Source organism: Lagenorhynchus albirostris, chromosome 14, assembly GCF_949774975.1.
Source record: "Lagenorhynchus albirostris chromosome 14, mLagAlb1.1, whole genome shotgun sequence".
NCBI classification, from domain to species: domain Eukaryota; kingdom Metazoa; phylum Chordata; class Mammalia; order Artiodactyla; family Delphinidae; genus Lagenorhynchus; species Lagenorhynchus albirostris.
This window is the reverse complement of record NC_083108.1, coordinates 78283292-78299243: the sequence shown is the minus strand read 5'-3', so window position 1 is coordinate 78299243 and position 15952 is coordinate 78283292. Positions and strand designations below refer to the sequence as shown.

Here is a 15952-nt window from a genome sequence, read left to right as displayed (position 1 = left end):
TAGCTCCTTCTCGAGGGCTATAGATACTATTCTGAGGCAAATCCTTTGAGCTGTTCGGCAGATCCTGAAACCCGCCCCCCCACCAGGTGGAAGACGTTAACTACATGCGGAGAATAAGCAGGCACACCCGCCCCCGCCCAGCCTGTTGGAACCAGAAGGTTGATGACGCTGACTCCCAATTAACTCACCACCAACCAATCAGAAGAACGTCCAAGAGCTGACCAAACACCCGGCAACCCTCTTCCTCACCCTGTCTTCAAAAACCTTTCCCTGGGGCTTCCCTGGTGGCGCAGTGGTTGGGGGTCCGCCTGCCGATGCAGGGGGCGCGGGTTCGTGCCCCGGTCCGGGAGGATCCTACGTGCCGTGGAGCGGCTGGGCTGAGCCTGCGCGTGCGGAGCCTGTGCTCCGCAACGGGAGAGGCCGCAGCAGTGAGAGGCCCGCGTACCGCAAAAAAAACACAAACAAACCTTTCCCTGAAAGCTGTCCGGGAGTTCAGGCATTTTGAACCCTAGCTGCCTGGACTCCATGCTTGGCGCCCTGCAGTAAACGCGGCACTTCCCTTCACCACACCTGGCGTCAGTAGACTGGCTTTACCGCCTGTGGGCCAGGGGACCCAAGTTTGGTTCGGTGACACTCATAGAACTGTAGGGTGATTAAATCTATTAATACATATAAAGCCCTCAGCACGCTGTCACAGTGAGGACGGCACACAGTGAGGATTTGGTGAGGGCCGGGCTTTCTATCATCTGCCTACCCCTGTTGCTGCTCTGAGCTCCTCCGGGAAGGAATCGTGGCTAACTGTTTGCTATATGCTTGGCTCCCAGCATGGGACCAAAATAAGTAGGTGCTCAGGAAGTGGTCACTGACTCCTGCTGTCATTTCGGGGTTTGGAGGTGCTCTTAAAAAGAAGCTCAGCAACTCATTAACTCTTCCGGAAGCAAACGTCTAGGTTCAAGTTCTACCATCACCATGGGACTTACCTGAGCCACTTCCCGGAGATGCAGCTTCTCCACCGTAAAATCGGACATCTACCTCCTGGGCTAACGTGAAGCTTAAGTGAGAGTGGCTCCAGGGATGGAGCATGTGACCCAGGCCTTACCAATCAAAGCACTGATTTCCTGGGCTGTGCTTAGCTCAGGGATGGTCATGTGACCCAAGCTGGTCCAATAAGAATGACTCCCAGCAGAAGCGATGAGAAAAGAGTGGCTTTTCTCGCTGGGGACTGGAATGTGGGGCTGTGGGGCTGTGGGGCTGTAGTGATCGCAGCTGTCTTGTGACTACTTGAGAGGACGTGGGGACACAGAAGAAAAGGGGCAGGGGACATGGGAGGCAACAGGGAGACTGGGGATGGAGCCGACACCGCAGGACCAAGCGACAAACAGTTCTATTAACATCATTAGAGATCTGAAAGCAGCGTTTAACCTGGACTTCACAGCTGTGCCCAATAAACACCCCTTTTTGCTTAAATCGGTTCGAGTGGGGTTTCCCAGCACTCAGCACAGAAACAGTTCTGACTGGTGCACCCTGGTAGCCTCCCTGCTCCCCACCACCCTACTTTCAGGGTTCTGGGCTCCTGGCAGCATCAGTGTGGGGCATCCCTCAATTGTTGATTGCCCCTTTTCTCCTTCCTGACAGAACCTTGTTTTTTCAGGCAGCAATGTTCCTGGCCTCAAAGGACAAATCAATATTGATCTTAGCCCAACACGGCATCCCTTTCCCTTTGCCAGCGATTGGCTGCAGCATACACATGTGACCCAGTTTTGGTCCATGAAATAAAAGAAAGAAATCTGCTGAGAGCTTCTGGGAAAGATGTTACCGATAAAAGAGAAATTCAGACAAAAAGACTTTTTTACCCTTGCCTTCTCTTCCTATACATTGTCATATGAGGCTGAGATGCTTGGAGCTGCTGCATCCATCTTGCAAACATGAAGACAGAACTTGTAGACTTGTCAGAGACGGCAAAGGAAAACGATAGAAAGACTCTGGGTTCTTGGTGGCATAACAGCTGAAAAAGTAACCCCGAAATCACTCATATCTAAACTTCTTGTAAAGTTAGACAGATATTTATGTCATTTAAGCCACTATGCATTGGGCATTATTATTTGCTGCCACAAGCATCCCTAATAGATGTGGCATATCTAAGTGGTACCGCATTTAGTTCCCATCAAAACAACACACGAAGCTAAGAACAAGCTCCTTTATTATTATTATTATTTACTGTTATTTTCCCCTAAACAGCACAATTCAAATAACAATGACACACATGTCCCACCCATAGACACAGTACCACGAGTCTGCCTGACAGGCAGTCTGGCCTTTGCTTGGTTCCTGGTGGAGCTGTCTGGAGACAGCCCCCTCTGTAAAAATCCCGACTTGGACATAGGAGACACAAGAAAGGGGGGACTTTAGCCAGAGAATAAACTAAGGGGCTTCCAGAGTCCTTGGGGAGTGCCAGCTTGGGAACATGCTATAAATGCCTGGGTGGAGGGCGGAAGGCACTGTTTGTTTTCATGTGGTTGTTGGATAAATCCCATATGGGGATGTAAGACCTGTCTATAAGCCTGTGTAAACCAGGTCTTCAGAAACACAGCAGGGTGAGCTTCTGGGCTCCGTCAACCAAACCCTGAGGCAGGCATGGACACTGGGAGCCCAGAATGGGAACCTGGGTGATGGGGAGGTCCCCAGAGAAAAGCAACTCTTGCATTAGCTGCAAGGTAAGATACAATGTGAAATGTTATGTCCCCTTTTATTTGTTTTGCAGCTGTAGAATGTGCAACATTTTCATCACGATAGAAAAGGTAAAGAAAGAAAAACTCCCAGCAGCTTGGCCTAAAGCAGCGGAACACGACCTGCCAATTGCGCCATCTTGCGGAAAAACCTACTATTACACTCTCCAGGGAATCTGGTCAATCCACCCTGACCCCCAACATTTCAGTCGCACTAAATCTACGAGTTCAGCTAAAGTAATGTATCCTGGAATCAAAGAAGCCCAGGGGTTGGGGAGGGAACAAGGAAGGGCCAAGACTGGGGTCTCAGGTACAAGTGACTTCCTGGCTGTCTTGGGGAAGCTCATTGTTGAAACTGCTCTCTCCAAATGGTGAGTAAGGGGGGATCTGGGGGGCTTCGATGATCAGCAGGCCTTCTGGGGAAAGCGAGGCGAATACTGTCACAGGATCCACCTCTGCAGGAAGCCTAGGAGAAACACACGATTCATTTATTATCTTTAATATAGCCAAACATTCTCATTTCATTTGAAAGAAAATATTTTCAATATTGCCTGGTGGGATTATTATTTTGATAATAATCCCAGCAGGCAAGTTCCACTACTATCCCCAATTTATAGATGCGGAGACTGAGATCAGAGAGGTGAACTGATTTGCCCAAGGTCACACAGCCGGCAAGCAGCAGAGGGGAACAGAATTGGAATCCCGGTCTCCGAACTCAGAGTAGCTTATTATGATGCTCCCCTGTCTCCCCAGGCACCAGACTTTTGAAAAAAGGTCCACGGTAGGGAAAGCCAGAAGGTTCAATCCCCATAGATCACCGGTCCAGGCTGGCTCTGACTATTGTAAATGCAGGGGTCTTGATGAAAGACCCAGGAAGTAAGGTGAGCCCATTCTGGTCATGGGCAGAAGGACCCTTCCTGGAGGGGTTGGGGAGTTTTTTGCTGTGAACAGCCACCTGTAGCCACATGAACTTCCTCTACCAGGGAGACTCCTGCCAAATTGAGCCACGGAGATTACCAAGGGGCCTGCAGGGAAGGACGGAAGAGAAAGGGAACTTGCGCAGTTGCCAAGCCAAACGTCTGAAGTAGAGACAAGGCCAGGAGTTTGGACCTCCCTCTCTGGGCTGGGGATGAGCTGACTCCATTTAACCCTTTGTACGCCAACCCACAGAACACCTGGGACAATATGACAGGGCAGCCATGGTCCACAAGCATGGACTTTGCAGGCGGGCAAACGTGAGTTCAAATCCTGGTTCTTCCTGACTGTGCGACCTTGGGCTAGTGATCCTGCCTCTCTGAACTTATTTCCTTATAGGAAAAGGGGGTTAAAAATAGCATCTATCTCTTAGGGTGGTGTGAGAATTATGTAGGATGATGGAAGCAAAGGGCTTAGCACCGTGCCTGGCATACAGGAAGTGCTCAGTCAGCCTCACCTTCTACGTTGTTACTGAAGTCATCGGCTGTACAAGTGAGCATCTTGACAGCTGCGACGATTTTAGCACAGGCACTGACCCATGAACTGTCGGAGCCCGAAAGGATCTCGACTGTCCAGGACGATGCTCCCGTGTTACACACGAGGAAACTGAGGCCCCGAGATGGGGAGAGACTTGTTCAAGGGCTCTCACCGGGTGACCTCTATATTGAAACACGTGGTGGGAGAGCTATTCCTCCTCAACCCTCTTGCAGATCTTTCATTCACATCTAAGGGGAAGTCTCAGCTCTGTGTTAACATGCCTGTAACACCTTGGCCTCTATCTCTTGCTATTTTCTCTCTTTTAACAAAGAAAGAGCTAATCTATGACTTAGACCTTCAGGCAGGTAACATGGCCTAGTTAGAATTTAACCACATTTTGCTTCCGTTGGATTTATTTTACAATTGCCTTCTTCAGCGAACGTTTGACTGATGAGAATTGAACCTTATCAAAAGCGAGTTGATCGAAAAGAAAAAAAGCCGTGAGCAAGTAATAGTATGGGAACGTAAGCACAGAAGGCAAAAACTAGTTGAAGATGGTTCGTGAAGCACTCATTTGGTTTCCCCTAACCGAACAGGAAGGTCGTGGGCCTGGAAGGTGGAGACACCTGTGGTCAAGTCCCAGACCGGCTCATTATTGGTTATGTGACCTTAGCCGAGTCCCATCATCCTCTGAGCCTCAGTTTTCTCATCCACAAGGTAAGCTTAATGATACCTACTCTATAGCATCCTTTTTTTTTTTAACATCTTTACTGGAGTACAATTGCTTTACAGTCGTGTGTTAGTTTCTGCTGTATAACAAAGTGAATCAGCTATACGTATACATATATCCCCATATCTCCTCCCTCTTGCGTCTCCCTCTCACCCTCCCTATCCCACCCCTCTAGGTGGTCACAAAGCACCGAGCTGATCTCCCTGTGCCATGCGGCTGCTTCCCACTAGCTATCTATTTTACGTTTGGTAGTGTATATATGTCCATGCCACTCTCTCACTTCATCCCAGCTTACCCTTCCCCCTCCCCGTGTCCTCAGGTCCATTCTCTACATCTGCGTCTTTATTCCTGTCCTGTCCCTAGGTTCTTCAGAACCTTTATTTTCCCTTAGATTCCATATATATGTGTCAGCATACAGTATTTGTCTTTCTCTTTCTGACTTACTTCATTCTGTATAACAGACTCTAGGTCCATCCACCTCACTACAAATAACTCAATTTCACTTCTTTTTATGGCTGAGTAATATCCCATTATATATATGTGCCACATCTTCTTTATCCATTCATCTGTCGATGGACACTTGGGTTGCTTCCATGTCCTGGCTATTGTAAATAAAGCTGCAGTGAACACTGTGGTACATGACTCTTTTTGAATTATGGTTTTCTCAGGGTATGTGCCCAGTAGTGGGATTGCTGGGTCATATGGTAGTTCTGTTTTTAGTTTTTGAAGGAACCTCCATACTGTTCTCCACAGTGGCTGTACCAATTTACATTCCCACCAATAGTGCAAGAGTGTTCCCTCTTCTCCACACCCTCTCCAGCTTTTATTGTTTGTAGACTTTTTTGATGATGGCCATTCTGACTGAGGTGAGATGATATCTCATTGTAGCTTTGATTTGCATTTCTCTAATGATTAGTGATGTTGAGCATCCTTTCATGTGTTTGTTGGCACTCTGTATATCTTCTTTGGAGAAATGCCTATCTAGGTCTTCTGCCCATTTTTGGATTGGGTTGTTTGTTTTTTTGATATTGAGCTGCATGAGCTGCTTGTAAACTTTGGAGATTAATCCTTTGTCAGTTGCTTCACTTGCAAATATTTTCTCCCATTCCGAGGGTTATCTTTTCATCTTGCTTATGGTTATAGCATCCTTTTAAAGATGAGACAAAATTAAAACTCTCCATCTTTTAACATGACTCCTGACATACCACCAGGGTCACTAAACGGCAGATCAGACAGACACCGCGGAAGACGTGGAGCAAAGACACTCACGTCTGCTTCGGTTCTGGGCATCCTCCATTGATGACTTCCGGCATCCCCTGGCCTCTCACTCCAGCTGGGTGTGGAAAAGCCCCCATCTCCAGGCTTTGCCCTGCACCCAACCTGACTGGCAAATTCCAAGACCTCTCCCTCTCTCCCTCATCCAGTCAAAACAGGGTCTTTCACATGGGGATGGATGTGTTGAGAAGAATTCCTAGCCGTGGCTGAGGCAAACGGCTGGAGCATCCTGTCTGGGAGGATATCTCCAAGGAAGGATCTCAGCCTGGCTATATCTCCAAGGAAGGATCTCAGCCTGGCTATATCTCCAAGGAAGGATCTCAGCCTGGCTGAAGGAGCTTCCCTGGCCTCTAGTGACTGGAGCTTTTCCTGGGAGAGGCAATGAGACCTCTGAGATGGGGCTAAAGCCATCCCAGACCCCAGTCCCACTGCTTGGTGTCTGGAGTCTGGGCAGAGCCAGGAGGTCCCAGAAGTCCCAGCTGCTCTTGTGTGATTCCAGCCTTGTGGAATCTTTAATAATTTTAATTCCCATGGGCTGGGCGCTGAGTCTGTACACATCCTCTCATTCCCCATCCTGAGGGAAGGAGGGATACAGGAACAGAAGTTCAGAGCAGTTCAGCATTTTGCTGCAAGTCACCCACTCAGTCATGGAGCTGGGACTCGCTACACGCAGAGGCGAGGTTCAAAAATATTTAACAACTGGCACAGCTGGACCAACCAGAATGGACGGATCCATGCCCAAGTGATGGAGGAGGGTCCTGGGGGCCCTTTAGTCTCTGGAATGCGGGGAGGCTTGGAGGGTCCAGGGACAGCGTTGGGATGACTGGTTGACTAAGGAGAGCCTCTGGGGGGCTCCTGGCCATGTCAGTCCAGTGTCCTAACAAGCAGCCCAGCCCAGCTGCCGAGCCTCCAGCAGCTTTAGGCACTTCTATCTGGTCAAGTAACTCCCAGCAAGCTGTCTTCCCGGAGGCCTCGGAGATGGTGAGATCCATGGAAATGGCTGTCTTTTAGAGATGATGAATTTGCTGACTCCTTTCCGGTATAGTCCCTTTCACAGCTCTGCCCTGCCTGTGACTCCATCCTGAGACCTTATTTCAGTCTCTTAAAAGAAACATCAGGGCTTCCCTCGTGGCGCAGTGGTTAAGAATCCGCCTGCCAATACAGGGGACAGGGGTTCAAGCCCTGGTCCGGGAAGATCCCACATGCCATGGAGCAACGAAGCCCGTGCGCCACAACTACTGAGCCTGCGCTCTAGAACCCAGGAGCCGCAACTGTGGAAGACTGCAAGCCACAACTACTGAAGCCCGCGCGCCTAGAGCCCGTGCTCCGCAACAAGAGAAGCCACCGCAATGAGAAGCCCGCGCACCACAACAAAGAGTAGCCCCCGCTCGCCACAACTAGAGAAAGCCCGCGTGCAGCCAAAAATAATAAATAAATTATTTATTAAAAAGAAAGAAAGAAAGAAAGAAACATCAGCCCCCTCCCTCCCTCTCTCCCTCATCTCTCCCCCATCAGCAACATTTGTTCCGGCTGGCTGCGGTACTAGGGAAAGGTGTGGGTCTTGGGGATGGCAGGTGAGCCAGGGATGGCGGAGAAGAACAGTTTGGCGTTTGCCTTATCAGGAAGTGGCTGCAGCCTTTGAAGTACTCCAGAGGCACCCGGTGGGTTAGGAATGGGCACATGGCAGGAGAGACAGGACTACAGAATCCTAAAGCTGAAAGCAGCCTCAGAATTCGGTTTGTGCAATCTCTCCAGACACAGGGTATCTTTGCCAGGGCGAGGGGAGGAGTTAAGATGCAGTAACAACAACAATAATAGTAACAACAAACCACCACTTATGGGGACCTGCTGTGCGCCCATCACAGTGCAATGATCTCATGTCCTTTTCAGCATCCATCCCTTTCACAGGTGAGGAAAGGGCATTCCTTGCTCAAGGAATGAACACGGTGAACTCAGAGTTCAAAGGTCTGTTTGGGCTGTTCTAGATGCTAATTTTAAGGACCTTGGGTATGTCCCTTCACTTCTGGGAGATTTCGTTTCCCCATAATACAAGGAGGGTAATGTCTCCTTTCCCCACGGCATACCTTTGCTGCAAAGGCGAAATGGGACTGGGAAAAGACTTCGGACCGAGAAGTGCACATAGCGGAAGGACGCTGATTAGGGGGAAGGTGAGTCTCTTCTGCCTACAGTTGTTGCCATCGGGGCCTCAGGGTGGCTTTGACTCATTGGCTCGGTCTGCTGGTCTTTCTGCTGCTCGCATAATCCCCCCCACCCCACCCCCTGCCTCAGCCCTTCTCACTCCCCTCAGCAAAACTGGCCTTTCCTTTGTCTCAATCTCTCAGCCTGAAGACCCCTCTAAGTGGTGAGTAGTGATGACAGCAGGACACCTTCCAGCCTAATTCGTGTGGATGCTTTAGGGAAGGCGCGCATTCTCCTGGCCATGGGAGACTTAGAGCAAGCAGCCTTCGAAAGATTCTATTGGGGAATTTGGGGCATCATATCACATGCGTGGGTGAGCGCCCCAATTTACATGGAATTGTGGACAAGTCACTTCGCCTTTCCTATTCTCGGATTCTTCATCTACAGAATGAGATTGTTAATCCCACCCCCCGGGGCACTGAGCAGATGACTTGGCACAACCTACGTGCCGCCCTTTCTGGGAACCTATTGCACGTTTGCTGTGATACCTTCTCCCCTTTAGGTGCAAGGGTTCAATTCCCTGCCCTGGGGGCAGGGGTGTGTATCTTGAAGTAGAGATGCCCAAGAGGGAGAGACCCCAGATCGCAGACCCCAGGCATCCCCACTTCCACTCCAATCCTACCCTGAAATCCAACTGCCAGGTTACTTACTGGATTTTCTTTGTGAAGTTCTTGGAAACAATGCCACCTTCTTGCTGCTTCTCTTCATGTTTACCTGGAAGGGAGAAGAAAGCCGTGTGTCAGCAGCTATGTCCCTCGGGCATCATTCAGGACGCAGGCTCAGAGGTAAAACCTGCCCCGGCCTCGCTGTGTGGCTCGGGGCTTGGTCTAGAGGCTCTGGTTGTCTGAGCCTCTGGTCCCTCATCCGCTAAGTGGACCCACTTGATACTACCTCCCAGGCTGTTGTGAAGATGCAGTAAGACAACAGGCAGGTCGGGAGGCCTTGACCGTGGTTTGTAGATGATTATGCGTTAGACGTGGGAAATCACAGTCTGTCTCCTGTCTTCTAAGATGTGGCACGGCATCTTCGAAGCCTTGCGTCTCACCCCTCTCTCCTAACCAGCCAGGAGACCCCTGAGGCCAACATCCCAGAATGGGTGAGAGGAAAAAAGTGGGGCTAGTTTGCCACCCAGCTGGCTTTATAATGCACAGAGCCCTTTCCCAGCTCTGAGGATGGGCCTCTTTCTCCCTCAGTTACCGATGCGAAAACTGAGGCCCATGGGTCTAAGGGCACCCAGCAAGTGCATGGCAGCCCCAGTCTCAGAACCAACTCTTGGAATCGAAGCCAAGGGCTGGGGTCCGATGCCCCTCCGCCTGTTCCAGCTTCCAGTTAGTTATTTGGGCCCCATTATCTGTACTGAGTCCTGAAAGAACTGCCTGGAAATAATGCTTCAACCTGCTAAAAGAAAACAACACCCTAAGGGGGCTTTCCTGAGAAATGACACATTAGTCGCCATGGATGTGAAATTCCACCCACCCCTCCTCCTCCAGGCTGGCAGGCGAGGGCTATTTTTCTTTCCTTAGGAAGGAAAAATATGAAATTACAAGAAGGCTTAGGCGCAAACTGGCTGTCGTCTGCAATTTATGTAACAAATTCTGAGCCCGTTGGCCATCCCCGCTTTTTTTTTTTTTTAAATGGAGAGAGTATCTCTAATTTCTCGTTAAACAAATCGGATTAGCGCCTGGCAGAGCCATCAGCTCCTATTATTACTCGTTCCTTACTTGTGACGCCACATTCCAGGGCCAAGAACCCTCACTTACCCGCGGACATCCTTCTGAGGGGCTTTGGAATCTAGACTGTAAATAACCTTGTGTAATATAGTGTCTTACTGCAGTCAAGATTTTAAGCTGATAATTTATAGGTGATTACATTATCCATTACCTTTTTATTATTCATTATTCCTTTATTAATAACATTTTTTCTGATTTTAAGATAACGCATGTGTATGTTTGAAAATGTAGAAAAGAAAGAAAAAAAAAATCAAATCCCTCCATAATTCCATCACCCCAAGGAAACCACATTTTTGTATACGTTCCGGACTTTTCTATGTTACTTAGAGATGCATACATGTTATATAGTATAGACGTATATCACCCGTTTTATCAAATGAGATCATACTGTATGTTACACCTGAAAATTGTTTTTCTCTCTTACTGATGAGTTATAATTATTTTTCCATATTATAGCGAATATTCACTGCCAACCTGACTTTTAATGGCTGCGGGGAGATATAAGTTCATTTAGCCAATCCCCGGCTTTGGGGCACTGAGAGGGTTTCTGACATCAGAAAGAACCTCACTGTACTGAACATTCTTGTAGCTAGATCTTCACACCTGGCCTCATGACTTCCTAGGATCAATTCCAAGTTCTAGAATTTCGAAGGCTTGCTCTGTATGTTGTAAATTTCCCTTAGGAAAGGCTGCATTAACGTAGTCTCCCACCAGCTGGGCGGAAAGAGGTACATTTACAGGAATTCATTTTTCAACAGGAGTGTCTGGCTAACCAGAACATACTATTCTGCCAACGTGCTGCCTCTTGAAGCTCAGAGAGTTTATTCTGACCTGCCAAGTCCGTGACCACCAGCTGACCAGCTCTGATACAGGCCTGTGGCCAGAGGAACACTGTCTGTCCCCTGGTCCCCTTCCCAAAGCCTGGGCCTCCGGAGACCTGCTTCCCCTGGGGACAGGCCAGTGCCTCTGACTCAGCCCTTTTGCATACTTGCTGTCCTGGCAATAATAAATGATAATGATGGTGATGGTGAGAATAATAACAGCCAGCTCTTATGTTGCGGCGCTTCCTTGGTGTCCGCCACTGTTCTAAGCACCTTACCGATATCAACTGTACCTTAGAAAGCAGGTACTTTTATTATTACCATTTTGTGGATGGGGAAATGGAAGTTCAGAGAGGTTAAGTGATGTGCCCCAGGTCACACAGCTTGGAAATGCTGGAGCAAAGACTCCAAGGCAGGGATGTGGGTTGGGGATTGGAGTCCCTGCTCTGACATTTCCCAGCACATCTCTCTTCTCCTCTACAATGGCGGTGACAACAACTTCCTAGGAGCCAATGAGTCACAGAATTGCTTTGAAAGTTGTAAAAATACCATGTGAAGGTGAATGCTTGTGGTTTATTTTGATACTGGGGGAAAAAACTGACCCACGGAAGCTAAACCTCTCTGTCCATGCTCTGAAAATAGGGTACTGGGGTTGTGGGGGAGGATCTCTAAGCAAAGGCAGCTCCATAAAGGGGGGCTTGGGGGAGGGTGTTAAGCTGGGTGAAAGAGGGTTTTGCTAGGAGGCCCCTGCTGAAGCTTAATTTGCATGGTATTTGGATATCTATTTACTGGGGCAGCTTAAGGATTACGACTGATTTTTAATTTCTTATTTTGCTTTCCTGTCTACATTTTCTACCATGGAAATATTTTATGTTGGTAAACAAAAAAGCAATTATTATGAAAAAAACAAAAAAACGAACCCATCTGGAGGCCAGGGGAAGCTAGAGGTCCCTCACAGCCACCGAGAAATTTAGGTGCCAAGAAGCAGCATCAGCACTTCGGGGAAAGCCATCGGCCCAGCTGAAGAAAGAAGGGGCTGTTTCCAGGGGAGGCAGAGGCCCTGGGATTCAGGAGAGGGGGTGGAATAAAGCCTCTGGCTTTCCAGTCCCTTCCTCGGCCAGGGCCTGGGCCAGCGGCCCATGAAGAGAACATTTCTTGGCTGGTGGCTGCAGGGTGGGGGAGGGGTATATGTGAGGCATGATGGAAACCATCTAGTCTAGCATTTTCCAAACACTTCCCTGGCCTAGACACTCATATGTGGTCAGATAAGACAGGGCTACCTCTCAGAGATTCATAAACGCCATTAGCAAATTCAATGCTCTGATAAGTCCTGCAGTGAGGAGACCTGCATTTATCAGATGCCCAGTGATATCTTAAAACACACCATTTGGCAAATACTGATCTAGTCCAACTCCTCATAAGACCAAGGGTAAAGCTGAGGCCCAAGAGGTCGTAGGATTTGTCCCAGGCCACTCAATTAGAAGCAGATCCAGCCATCCTGACTTGGAACTACCTAAGCAGGCCTGGCTTTGAATTTCAGACCTTGCCATGGAGAAGCAAGTGATCTCGCGTGACTTAGTCTCTCTGGGCCTCAGTTTCCTCATCTGTAAAATGGGTGCAACAAACCTACGCATATTTCCTTGGAAGTCCATGTGAGGAACCAGTGAACCAACATCTGGCTGCGTTTAGCACAGTGCCCTGCACAAACAGCTTGAGGAAGAATGGGTGTGTCATTAAGTGAGGTAGGATGGGAGACTGATCTGACTTCCCACGTCCCTTGAAAGTTGCTGTTCAAACGGAGCCCCTGATAATCGATTTGAGTTTTTAAATCCCTGTTATAAAAATCTCTGTATGTATTCTTGGGGGCTTTGGATTCTGTCAAGCCGATGTTGCTAAGTGCACAGCTGTGAGGCATTTTCAACCTGAAAAGGCTTTGTCTGTCTTTGTCTTGTGTAAGCCCCCAATGACCCCATTTTACAGATGCGGAAGCTGAGGCTAGGTGACCCACTCGAAGCCTCTGGGTTAGTACGGTACTCAGCTGGGATCTCAGCCTGGAGCTGCCAGACCCCACCTAGAAAGGAGGATGGAGAGGAAAAAGCTCTCCAGGCTGGACAGAGTTCTCCTGAAGGGGCCACAGGGCATGGGACACCCTCCACCCTGGGGCGGAAGCCTCTGGAACCTAATTCAAACAAAGACAGGAGGAGCGGTGATAATAATCACCTTGTTTGCAGAGTGCCAGGCAGACACTAGTATTAGCTCCATTTTACAGATACTCTGCATTTATTATCATGGATCGTCTGCACGTACTTAATCTTCCCTACAGCCTTGCAAGATGGATATTATTAGGATCTCCACTCTTCAGATGGGGAAGCCGAGGCTCAGAGCAGTGAAAAGACTTTCTTGTCCATATCCATTCAGAGACTGAACAGCGGTGGTGGGATTTGAACCTGGGTCTCAAAGAACATCTAGCATTTATGTATGTATGTATGTATGTAGGTATGTATGTCTTGGGGCCTTAATATTCTAGTAACACCAGAACAATGCCGATCCCTTGTGTTCTAGGCACTACGTACACACTTTACATGCGTCATCTAAGACAAAAATCCTTAGGCCATGTAACCATTTGAACCCCAATTTCCGGATAAGAAAACAAAGCCCAGAGAAATGGTTTCAGGCGGCTGGCACCCTGGCCATCTCCCTCCACCCACATAAGGCCCCAGAATGCCGCCTGGCCCACCACACCCTCCGGAGCCTCTGATGTTTATAATTCTGCCCTGGGAGCCTTTGAAACTCCCCCTGAAGACTGCTCTGCTGGGGCTAGTCCCTACCCAGCCTGTTTGCAATGGCTTTTATTGATTTTCCAGCCAGTGGAGCCTGCCAGGAACATGCTTTTTAATGGAACATTAATTGGGAGGGAAGGGACAGAAAGCTTTTCCCCTGCTGCCCTGCTTCGCAGGGACTGAACGTCCATCTCCTCTTTCCTCTTCCCTAAACATTCCCTCTCCCACGCTGGGATGTGGGCAGGCCCAGACTCTGCCTGCTGCTAACTCACGGCGTGACCTTGGACGAGTGCCCACCTGGGCCTTAGCCTCCTCAGCTGCAAAATGGGACTAGCCACCTCTGCTTCTCAAGGCTGGAGTGGAGATTACTTGAGAGCAGGAATATAAAAGCTGTAGCCCTTGGCACCTGGTAGGTGCTCAACAAATTGTCAACTTGCTTCTGGCCTCCCAATTCCCAGACAGCCAGGGTTGGAATCCTTGGTGATCTTGGGTGGGTTACTTTAACCTCTCTGTGCCTCAGTTTCCTCATCTGTAAAAAAGAGGAGACAGGCCCCGCCCCTTCTGCTTGTGTTCATTGAGATGCCACAGGTAAAGCTCTGAGTACGGTGCCTGGGAGACCGTAAGCGCTCGACCAGGGTTACCACGTCGTAGCCTTATAATGACAATTATGCCTCAGTTTCCTCATCTGGGACAAGGGAAGGTGTTTCTCTTGAAACCTGAGCTAGTTACTAACACTGTCATTACACAGCATCAAACACCCCCTTCTGGACTGTGTCGTGATGCTTGGGTACGTGAACCCCACTTCTTCTTTGGCTTTTTACTCTTATATCTGCTCAACTTATTCTTTACATTAAATTCTCTCTGTTAGGACATGCAACGTGGTTTCTATTCCCCTGCCTGTTGGCTGGCTGATGCAGCGCCCAAAGCCCCCAGCAGCTGAATCAGGTTAAAATTCCCCCCAGGAGCTGGAAGAGGAGAGCTTTTCCGTAAAGAGAACTTTTATGGGCTGCATTCCTGAGCCCTGAAGTCACCTGTGTCATGCAGCCACAGCGTCCCCTCCAAAGGAGCGTTCTCTTGGCTCTTCCAGGTCTGAGGTCTACACCCCCTCCCCGGCTTCTCTCCTTCCTGCCCCCCACTCACCAGACACCTCCACGTATCCGTCCTTGGTCTTTACCATCAGCTCCTCCGGCTTAAAGCTGTGCACATTGACACACACTTTCCAGGGCTCCCCGGGGAAGGGGGGCGGGCTCCTGCCCTCGGCAGGCACCCCAAATCTGGCCACAGCAGAGGGCCCCCGGGGCACCATGCCCGACCTCAGGGTCCCCGGCCAGGCGGAGGAGAGTCGAGGCAGGGCCCAGTCGGGCCAAGGGGCAGTCAAGTCGTCGGGGAAGGGGTCCATGCCGAAGCCATCGTCCAGCAGGCGAGAGGACAGAGATGAGTCCCGGAAGGGGTCCCGGCGCCGGCGGCTCGTGTAATGGCAGGGGAAGGGCATCTGACCATCAGCCATGGCGGCTGCTGAGCTGGAGGGGAAACAGAGGCTCAGAGAGAGGGAGCCACCTGCCCAAGGTCACACAGCAAGGTGATGTGGGTGCACTGGCCTTCCAAGGTTATTCTTCAGCTTCGGAAAATGCCACTGCCAAGGACAGAGGCACACACCAGGCTGGGGTCCCAGCCCCGCAAGGCTCTCCAGCCACCAAAGGCGACCCTTGGCCAGTGCAGCAGAATTCTCAAGGACCCCTCTCCACACGGCCTCACCGGAGATGAGCCAGCCACCGTCCGCCCAGGCCGTCCAGGCTGTCAGCCAGAGCCGCTGAGTGGAGCGGAGAGCTTAATAAACCAGGAACGCAGGTCTAGAAACTTCTTGCTTCTCCTGGGCTGGGTGCCTTCTATTTATTCCTGCTTGGGGCTGGAGGCGGGCTCTGCAAGCACCTCCTGTCACAGGAGTATTCAGAGGTGATGAACCAGCCCCGGAGAATCTGCGGAGGGGACAGCTGGGCTCCCGGGGGGACTGGGAGGGGCCTTCGCGGCCAAGTTCTGCCAGCCTCTCCGGACTCTCCTCCCCCAGCTCGGCTGGGCTCAGCTCCGCCCTCCCTCCCGCTCCCTTCCCCCCAGAGCCTGCCCGCCCCTAGCGGGGCACTAAGGCCTGGCTATTAATAACCCTCGCCTGGCTGAGGGCTCAGATCACCCTCCTGAAATACCTTCTCCAGAGCCTGCAGCATCCTGCCTCCCCACTGGGGAC

General features: G+C 50.1%; 1 protein-coding gene across 1 annotated transcript; it reads right to left on the bottom strand.

The window, feature by feature from the left end:
• Positions 1-2183: 2183 nt before the first annotated feature.
• On the bottom strand, positions 2184-15674 carry HSPB8 (heat shock protein family B (small) member 8). The gene is made up of 3 exons (XM_060170754.1): positions 14854-15674; positions 9033-9096; positions 2184-3192 (listed from the first exon to the last, which is right to left on the bottom strand). Exons 1-3 carry the CDS (start codon positions 15218-15220, stop codon positions 3033-3035), a joined length of 591 nt encoding a protein of 196 aa, XP_060026737.1. The 5' UTR covers positions 15221-15674; the 3' UTR covers positions 2184-3032.
• Positions 15675-15952: the final 278 nt, after the last annotated feature.